The sequence below is a fragment of the Perognathus longimembris genome, chromosome 25 (assembly GCF_023159225.1).
Source record: "Perognathus longimembris pacificus isolate PPM17 chromosome 25, ASM2315922v1, whole genome shotgun sequence".
Classification (NCBI taxonomy): Eukaryota; Metazoa; Chordata; class Mammalia; order Rodentia; family Heteromyidae; genus Perognathus; species Perognathus longimembris.
Window position 1 is genome coordinate 18,072,908 of NC_063185.1, and position 10,040 is coordinate 18,082,947.

The 10,040-nt window shown below is 47.0% G+C and overlaps 1 protein-coding gene across 1 annotated transcript; it reads right to left on the reverse strand.

Annotated features, from left to right (window-relative positions):
• Positions 1-71: 71 nt before the first annotated feature.
• Positions 72-9,754, reverse strand: Havcr2 (hepatitis A virus cellular receptor 2). The gene is made up of 7 exons (XM_048334270.1): positions 9,712-9,754; positions 8,215-8,553; positions 7,282-7,347; positions 4,194-4,237; positions 3,139-3,265; positions 2,370-2,406; positions 72-238 (listed from the first exon to the last, which is right to left on the reverse strand). The coding sequence occupies exons 1-7, from the start codon at positions 9,752-9,754 to the stop codon at positions 85-87; spliced, it is 810 nt and encodes a 269-aa protein (XP_048190227.1). The 3' UTR covers positions 72-84.
• Positions 9,755-10,040: the final 286 nt, after the last annotated feature.

A 10,040-nucleotide genomic window follows, 5' to 3' on the forward strand; every position in this document is an offset into this window, starting at 1 on the left:
AAAAGAAGCCAGGGACAGTGCTCAGGCCCTGAGTCCAAGCCCCAGGACTGGCCAAAAAAAAAAAAGGAGGCAACCCAGAGGCGGTCAGGATCGCCGCCCATTGCTGACATAGCAGTAATACGGATCCTCCATTTCATAGGCGTTCTCCTCAATGGTGTAGATGTTTTCCTCCGAGCGCATCCTCTCTGCTGCTGCATTTGTCAACCCTGAGGGAGGGAGGTTGGCCAGGGTGATCAGACTGTGAAAACATAATGTTATAGCTGACTTAAGCATTTCCCAAATAACACCCAAGGCTTTGCTCAAAAGGCAACACCCAAGGGAAGCTCTACAAAAAGAAAGGAGTATGGGATACTCATAGACCCGCCAGATTTGAGTTTGAACTCTGTTACTTACCAGCCTTAGGGCTTGGGGAAATTGCTTTTTAATTTGTATTTATTTATTTATTTGTTTTGCCAGTCTTGAGCCTTGGACTCAGGGCCTGAGCACTGTCCCTGGCTTCTTCTTGCTCAAGGCTAGCACTCTGCCACTTGAGCCACAGCACCACTTCTAGCCTTTATTATATATGTGGTACTGAGGAATCGAACCCAGGGCTTCATGTATACGAGGCAAGCACTCTTGCCACTAGGCCATATTCCCAACCACTTTTTAGTTTTTATTCAAGAAATATTTATTATGATGCACACTGCTTCGTGTAGCTGGAGACACAGCAGTAAACCAAACACAAAAATCATACAGGTTGTAGGGCTGAGGAGGTGGTTCAGTGGTAGAGTGCTTGCCTAGCATGCATGAAGCCCTGGGTTCAATTCCTCAATACCACATAAATAGAAAAAAGATGAAAGTGGTGCTGTGGCTCAAGTGGTAGAGTGCTAGTCCTGAACAAATAAGCAGCTCAGAGACAGTGCCCGGGGCCCTGAGTTCAAGCCCCAGGGCTAGCAAAAAAAAAAAAAATCATATGGATTGTTTATTAATAAACTTTGTGGTTAGTCTTTATAAAAACAAATAGTAACAGCCCAACCTTACAAAGCTGCAATAAGGAGTTCTTAGTCACAGAGGCATTGATACTTGTTATGGACAGTCCCAGGCACTGAGCTGGAGAGACAGCTGTCCACATGAAGGACAAGTTGCCAGTTTTCTATGGAGCTTAACATGGAGAGAAGAAACTTATTATCTCTGCCCATAACATTCGCCACATATTTTTGCAAATTATAATCGGTGTCTGTCCATGTGACCTCTGAATGTTATATTTCCAAGTGCCAGCTCTCAGGAGGAAGAGTGACACTAATCATTGAATATTTTATCAGACTTCATATGACTTTTTTACTGCACATTGTTTATCTTTATAATATACCATGTTTTACTTAGTGTAAAATGCTTAGTGGTTTACATAATACTCAATGATGCTCCTTTATTTTTGAAACGCATTGAGCTCTCTTCATGTACTAAAATGTCACTAAAAGTGCAAAGTCTAATCACAGGATTATGCAGTCTGTGCTTATTGGAAATGATATGTCTGAATATACACAGGAGGAGTGGAGATTAAGACAGGGCTGTGCATGAGACTAATTCTCAGACCCGATTATACCTTCTAATCACATGGGAAACTTTTAGAATCAAAGTTTGCCTAGGCCTCATCCCCCCCCCCCACAATTCCATCCCTGATTCAGTTGCTGTGATACTGATCGTGTATCAAGTGCCAAAGTGACCCTGATACGAAACCAGAGCTGAGAAATGCCTGAGCCAGGCAAGAAAAGCCTGAAGAGTTGGGCCCAGGTTTTCCTGTTCCCTGTGTCACCCCAGAGTTCAGCGCAAACCCTGCAGCAAGAGGTGCTTGGCACAGTGAGGGTTCATCACTGAAAAAAAGAAGTCCATTAATAGAGAGATACGTACGTATTTCTTAATATTCAAAAGACAAATTCTGTACCTTAACTTTGGAACTCAAAAGTCAGAGAGTGAAAAATACTGCGTGTAGCGGGGCTGGGAATATGGCCTAGTGGCAAGAGCGCTTGCCTCCTACACACGAAGCTCTCGGTTCGATTCCCCAGCACCACATATATGGAAAACGGCCAGAAGGGGCGCTGTGGCTCAGGTGGCAGAGTGCTAGCCTTGAGCGGGAAGAAGCCAGGCACAGTGCTCAGGCCCTGAGTCCAAGGCCCAGGACTGACAAAAAAAAAAAATAATAACATATATATAATATATTATATATATATATATATACTGCGTGTAGCACCTTCGTTTCATAATTAGCCCTAGAGCACAGAGGAAGCTGACGCTCAGATCCAAAGCTCCAGGTCAGCACTTCCTAGAACAAAGAGAAAGCTACACTAGAGTGGGACCTCGAGCTCTCCCCCTCCTCTCCTTCTTATTCCTACCTTAAACTCTGCAAATTCCTTTTCCTATGAGAATACCCTAGGGAGAAGGAGAAGAAAAAGTTAATATGTGCTTTTTATAAATGAGATAAAAGGCATTTGCACACACACAAAGACAATCTGACTTGTGCTTTAATACCACTCTGGGTAGAAAGCAGATTAGAAGGAGAATTAAAGAAATAGGACAAATAGAGATGCCGGTGCGTTGAACTAAGGTGATATCCAAGAGTAATATAGAACTATGAAGGGACCGTGACTTACTCTTTCTGTTTTGTTTTGTTTTTTTGGCCAGTCCTGGGCCTTGGACTCAGGGTCTGAGCACTGTCCCTGGCTTCCTTTTGCTCAAGGCTAGCACTCTGCCACTTGAGCCACAGCGCCACATCTGGCTGTTTTCTGTATATGTGGCGCTGGGGAAGCGAACCCAGGGCCTCATGTATACGAGGCAAGCTCTCTTGCCACTAGGCTATATCCCCAGCCCAGTGGCTTACTCTTTCTAAGCCTACTTTCCTCTGTTGTTAAATGAGATAATATGGCCCATCAGTTCCAGTGGTGAGGAGAAGGTAAAGTAGAACTTCTAGTACAGAGCCTGCCTGACCCAGGAAGCACTGAACATACGAGCTATTTTTACCGTTAGGGTTTGGAAGGATGAATGGCTATTTAGTCTCATCACCTTTAAGAATGATTATAAAGTTACATTTTATCAAGGCCTGTTTGGTCCCAACATTAATATTTCTTATCTGAAGGAGAGAGAAGGCAGTGTTCAAGGACTTACATGTGAGAATTAAAGCAACAAGCAACAGTGCAAGAGCCAGCCCCGCAGGGACTCCTACTCCAACATAGATGCCCATTCTGGTGGTTGCTTCAGAGTCTTGGTGGTTTCTGGCCAGGGGGTGTATTTGCTAGGGAAACACAAACAGAAATCAAGCTGCAAACATCTGGACATGTGCTGGGTACTGGGCCAGTCACAGGACTGGCAAATCAGACCGTCCCTTCCACCACCTGCTGGGCTCCAGGAGCCGCGAACCCACGCCAGACCAGCCTCCCTCCAGACAAGTCTTAGACACCAAGGCAATGGGTGAGCTTCATCTCTAAAGACAATGAACAAACAGAACAATCCCTTCTGTGCTGTAGGGACAGGAGGAGCTCTTTGTCCCCACCCCACCCCCACCCCCGTGGGTGGGGTTTCGTGTGATTCCACACACATTGCTCCTGGCGAGGCTGGAGTCCCATCTGCCAGCTCTACATTTTACAAGCTGTGGGGTTCTGGGTGCTGGTGGCTCCGGCCTGTCATCCTAGCTACTCAGGAGACTGAGATCTGAGGATCATTGCTTGAAGCCAGCGGGGCAGAAAAGTCCCCACAAGACTCTCACCTCCAATAAACTACTCAAAAAACCTAGAAGTGGTGCTCAAGAGGTAGGGCACTAGCCTTGAGCACAAAGAGGCTCAGGGCCAGCACCGAGGCTCTGAGTCCAAACCCTAGGGCCGGCAAATAAATAAATAAATCCACGCCATTAAGTGATGTTTGCAAACTATCACGTAAGGCCAGCATATTAAATAATCAGGGAAACATATTCTACTATGAAGAAACTCTAAACCTTCTACAGTGGTCAGATATGAAATTTGGGAAGAGGGGAAAAAATGCTGCTGTTCTTTCTTTACTGTAAGCCAGGCCCTTCCACCCTCCCAGTAGGCCTGATTGCTTAGAATTATCGTCATCTTTGTTTGGGCTGAGGAAGCCGAAGCTAAGGGAGGGTTTTTTCCCCCAAGGACAGGGTGGGCACAAAGCAATTTGAAGGCGAATCCAAACACACAGAGAAAATGACTTACTGTTTGATTTTTATCATGGAGAGTCGCCAAAGTCTGAGTCTCTGCTACACGTACATAAGCAAAACACACAAACGAAGGGAAACAGCCAAGAGTTAATTTTTTTTTTTTCCTTCAGAGTTAAAGATGTCTGTAGCTCTATTTAAAATTCATCCTTAGCAGAGCATCTCCCTCACTGTGACTTACTGAAAATCAGCCCTTGACACAAGAGTTTGGAAGAAAACAAAAATAAAAACAAGAAAATAAAGAGAATTTATTCTTCTCCATATTTTTCACAATAATTCCTGGGGAGCCCAACAAAGTTTACTAAATGCTTCCAAATCAATTTGAGGATGGCTACATTTTTCATCCACCACTCATGTCTTACAAGGTGGAGATTTCTGCTGGAAGAGCTGTGTTGAATACTAGTGTAGTTTGTTTTGGGCCACTGATCCTTACTGTGTTCTACCATCATCCAGCAACACTGATAATACTTAGTTATTATGTCCTAATTAGCCTTCAAAAATGACAAAAAAATATCATTTTCTCAGCAGTGTTTCACATTTACTTTATCAGGAGAGTAATTTTAATAGGTTGCCTTCAAGTGAAAATAATAATTCCAGGTACAATGTATTAGGAACCAGGCATTGTCCAAGCTCTTTTGTAGGACTTGAACTCAGTACCTAACGGTTTTTCTCATTGGCTAAGGCTCTGCCAATTCAGCCACATCTCCAGTGCCCAAACGCTTTTAATTATGCATCTCATTCAAAGCAACTATCCTAGTGCAGGAATTTGTTCTTTCAGCAAAGGAAGAAACTGAGAGCTAGGGAAATGACTTACGCCAGGTCACTCGGCTTAGTGAATCATGGAAATGGCTTTCCAGTCTAGGTGCACATGGCTTTAAGCAAGCTGTCCTAAGCTCACTGCCTTCACCTCAATACTGGCACCAAAGAAGAGGGGCACAGTGCTCAGCGGTACCAACTGTCTCTCCTTCGGCTCACTTGTTTATCTTGTCAATGAATGTGTACAACAGCAGGTGCAGGGGACCAATGGGATTGGCACAGGTGCCAGTCTTGTGTCCACTGCATTCGGAAAGCAAACAGAGCTAGATCCGTAATCTTAGGCTGAGATGTGAGGACCTAGGTACTGTCTCTGAACTTTTTCACTAAAAGCTAACACTCTACCACTTTGAGCCACTTCGAGTTTTGTGGTGGCTCATTGGAGCTAAGAGTCTCATGTACTTTCCTGCCTGCGCTGGCTTCAAACCACGATCCTCAGATCTCGGCTTCCTAAGGAGCTAGGATGACCGGCATCCGCCACTTAGAGCCCCACTTGTTTTTACTTTTTGTTGTCATTTTGCTGTATTATATTTTATTTCATTTTTTGGGTTGTTGTTGTTTTAGTTTTTTGTGTTGTTTGTTTTTTTTTGCCAGTCCTAGGGCTTGAACTCAGGGCCTGAGCACTGTCCCTGGCTTCTTTTTGCTCAAGGCTAGCATTGTACCACTTGAGCTATAGCGCCACCTCCGGCTTTGTCTGTTTATGTGGTGCTGAGGAATCAAACCCAGGGCTTCATGAATGCTAGGCAAGCACTCTTGCCACTAAGCCACATTCCCAGGCTGTATATTATATATATATATTTATTTATTTATTTATTTATTTATTTTTGGCCAGTCCTGGGGCTTGGACTCAGGGCCTGAGCACTGTCCCTGGCTTCTTTTTGCTCAAGGCTAGCACTCTGCCACTTGAGCCACAGCGCCACTTCTGGCCATTTTCTATATATGTGGTGCTGGGGAATTGAACCCTGGGCTTCATGTATACGAGGCAAGCACTCTTGCCACTAGGCCATATCCCCAGACCCCCTGTGTTATATTTTAGAAACAAACTCATACTACCTCTGTCAAGACCTTCCCACCTCTGCCACCTAACCGGCAGGTAGCAGCATCCTAATCTGGGTTGTCCTGAAACCATGATTCTCCTGTCTGCATCCCAAATTGCTAGATTATAGGCATATACCTATAGGCTCAATGGGCTTACCTATTTTTAATCTCACTTTACCAAAAAAATAAAAAAAGAGCTCCAGAGACTTTAAAAGAGATGAGGACTCTGCCAATAAATAACCTAAGATTAGCCTGCTGAGCCAGCATGAACCACGGTCTGTGTGTGTCTGTGTCTGTGTGCGCAAGCACGCGGGCGAAAATAGCAGGTCTTGAACTTAGGGTCTCATGCTCCCTCAGCTTGCTTGCTCACAGCTAGTACTCTACCACTTGAGGCACACCTCTGGGCCAGCTTTTTCCTGGTTAGTGATTGAAGATGGAGGTGCACTGGCTTTGAACCTGGATCCTCCAGGTCTCAGCCTCTAGAGTAGCCAGGATTACAGGCCTAGGTCACCAGCGCTCAGTTGAGATCTGCTTTTTGGGGCCCTTTTCATGAATTACATGAAGAATTTAGCTATGCTTCTAAGGCCTAAATCTGAGGAAGCCAATGGGCTATACGGCAGTTAGCACGGATGCCCAAATCACCGAATCCAACCGCAGCCTGCAGGCCGAGTCACACCAATTCACAGCACACGTCACCAGCCAGAAGGTAAATCAGAAAATAATGAGGACACCGCCAGAAGTGTTTCACTAGATTAAGTTTACTTGGTATTGCCGTAAAATAGAAGAGTGGTTTCTTATTAAAGCGTTTTATAGGTAAGATTTAAGAAAAAAAGATGAAAGGGCTGTGTCTTTAAATCATTCACGGCAACCGTAGCTACTTTTCTTTCCTTATTTGGCAAAATACAGAAGCAGTGTCGCGTTTTGGGGGGGAGAGGGGAGCACTTTGCTTGGTCAGGAGCACACTCCTTGGGCTGAAGGGGAAGCTGAGGGCCAGGGAAGTGAAAGGCCTGGGCTTGGGTCACATGACTGGCTTGGGACTACCACAGAGGCCTAACCCGGGGCGCCTTTGTCCCTGCTCAGGTGTCTCCATCACCTCCCTCCCCTCCAACACTACTGCAGGGGCAAGAGAACATCCATGGCTCCGCATTGCAAACTGCGGCTCCGGCTTTCGCTCCTAATCACAATGCCCTCGATGCCGATGCCAGCTACAGGGTTCTCCTGAGCCCCCGTCTTACCTGAGCCATGTTCCTCCGTGACAGGGACCCGTGGAAGGACTTCCGTGGGAGCAGGAATGACCCTGGCTAATGTCAGAAACCAGGATTAAGCATGAGGCATTTCTGAGAGCAAGAGGGCTTATTTCAGGGAATCAAAGGGGGCAGGAAAGATCATGGAAGACAATAAGTGAAGAGAAACACAGCCTTAGCATCCAAAGCCACGGGGCACTGTCTGTCATCGTGTGTGTATGTGTCACACACTTCAAATGCTTGACAGAGGTGGTGGTGTTACAGCATAGCTAATAGCAGAAGTCACATGTGGCCCTACTAAGCTCTTTGCGTGAAACCTTAGCTCGTACAATCTTTCCACGGGCCTGCATGGTGGGTGTTCTAGTTTACAGAAGAGAACACAGAGTTGAAATAGCTTGCCCCCTGTGAAACGATAATCGTTAAGAGACAGAGGTGGATTGGAACTCTGTCCCACCCATCCACAAAGTATGCGTTCTACGAATCTTAAAGTACGTGAGACCATGTGCCCCTCCCCCAACTCCCATACACACAGGCTCAGCGACTGGGGATCCTGACTGTCCCCAGGGTAGACTTGGAGGAACAGAACGCTGAGACTGCCTTCAGAGACACCCATCTCTCTGTTTGCGGCTGGGGGCCGAGCATCGTGGCTAACAACGCTTCAGGTGACCCCCGGATTAGTCAGGCTCCCCACCATGGTTCCTGGTCGTTCTTTCCATTCTGTACATCCGGTCCATGCGTTTCAAAACACGCCACGGGTGTTAGACATCACTGGGCATCACAAAGAGGGCCTGTGAAACTTGAGGTCTTTGGGGCCTCACCCTAGGGCTGTTATTAAAGAAGTCAGAGGCCATGACCGTCTGTGTACTTAGGATGAATCACCAGTGAGGCTTAGGCACAAGGCAGGCAGGCAAAGGGGTTACTCACCTGGCTGGATGACCAACTCCAGATTGAATTTTTCGTCATTCATCGGGCCTGGGATTTGTACCCGGCAGCAGTAAATGCCACTGTCGGCTAGCGTCACATTGAGTATGGTCAGGGACACGTCTCCTCTGTGAACGGCTCCCTTTAGCTGGTATCTGCTGGATTTCTGGTAGCTCACGCTCCTTTCATCCGTGGTGAGGACCTGATAGGTACAGGAGAACGTAGGGCAGGGCCCCCTGCCCCAGCACACGGGCACAGGCTTGCCTGCAGTGGCGAGAGCGTAGCTGCAGGGTAGATGGGCATTCTGACCCGCCTCGGCTGTGTGTGTTGCTTCCACTGACCCTGGAGAGACACAGAGGAAGGCCCTAAGTAACACGGTCCCATTTCAGAAAGCCGAAAATAGCACTCTGCAGAAAAAAAAAAAAAAAAAGAGGAAAGTACTGTTGTCTTGTCTGGAGATGATTCCCCATGCCAGTGAGTCTCAAACTTCAGAGGCGTCAGAATCAGCAGGAAACCTTAAAATACCCACTGGGTGCTGGGTGTCATCTGCTTGTAAGCTCAGTGCTCTGGAGGCTTAGGCAGAAGGATACAGAGTACAAGCCAGCCTGTGCTATAGAACCCTGCCTCAAAAACAAACAAACAGGAAAACACAGAACAAGCCGCTGATTGCAGGGCTTCGCCACTAGACCGTGCTCTGAAGTTGGGTGTCTGGGAAGTTCTGTTTCTACCCTTGACCCTCACTCTCAGAGCCACGACCCTAGGAGAGAATTGCAGATGACCAGTTCTGCCCGTTCTGCATTCAGGGGAGGACAAGACTAATGGAAACTGACGCTGGCCAGGATGATGGACCACCTATCGAAACTAGTCATCTGTTCAATCAAGGCCAAATATCCTCTCTCCTCCCTCTTCCCTCTTTCCGCCTCGCCTCTTTGTCAAGCACCGGGGACACAGATAAAATAAGAAGTTTGTACATTTGAAACCACTCACAGGTTGTTTTGAGGTTTTAAAATGACCTCCTTGGTAACATGTACCCAAGTATAGAAGATATACGTGTGACTGATATATATGTAACATATATATATACATGTAATATATATTTACACACATAACTATACGTAAAGTATTCAAACAGTACCAGAGGTGGTAGGAAAAGCCTGACTCCCTTTCTCACTTTCCCATTTCCCAGCTCCCATTCCTGGAGCCGACACCTTAAGAAACACGTCCTGTTCCCTGACAACGCGCACAAACAGAACCCCGCTAACACGACTCCGCTGCTGCGTGTTCAACAGGATCACAGACAGCGTGACAGCACCCTGCACCGGGGCTGCTCCTGCGGCCCCTCAGCCTCCAATCACAGGCGGGTCACATTTCCTCACCGGCTCCTCCACAGCCGGACACGCAGGTTGCTTCCACACTTGCGTTCTTCCACCACAGCGCATGCTCGCATCTCTCCTGACCTGGGGAAAGTGCCCTTCTCCCACTGTCCATGCCCACACTTACTTGTAAGCAGCAGCAGCAGCAGCAGCCCACAGTCAGCCAACATGGGCTCTCCAGAGGAAGCAAGTCAAAGGACGGCTCTGTTCCAGTGGGGTTCTAACGCCCCCGGGACTTCCTCCAACAGTCTTGTACTGTCACCCTCGAGAATGTCAGCAGCGCCCACAACAGGGCGTCCTAACACTGCCAAGGCTACAGTCACACTGAAGGAAACCCCAGTCCTGTCACACCTCGCCACCCCACATCCTCCAAATATTCTGATATTTGCCTTGTCAGAGCAACAAAGAGGAAGTCATCGTTCAGAGGTATAAACGTGCTGGCCACGGAAAATACAT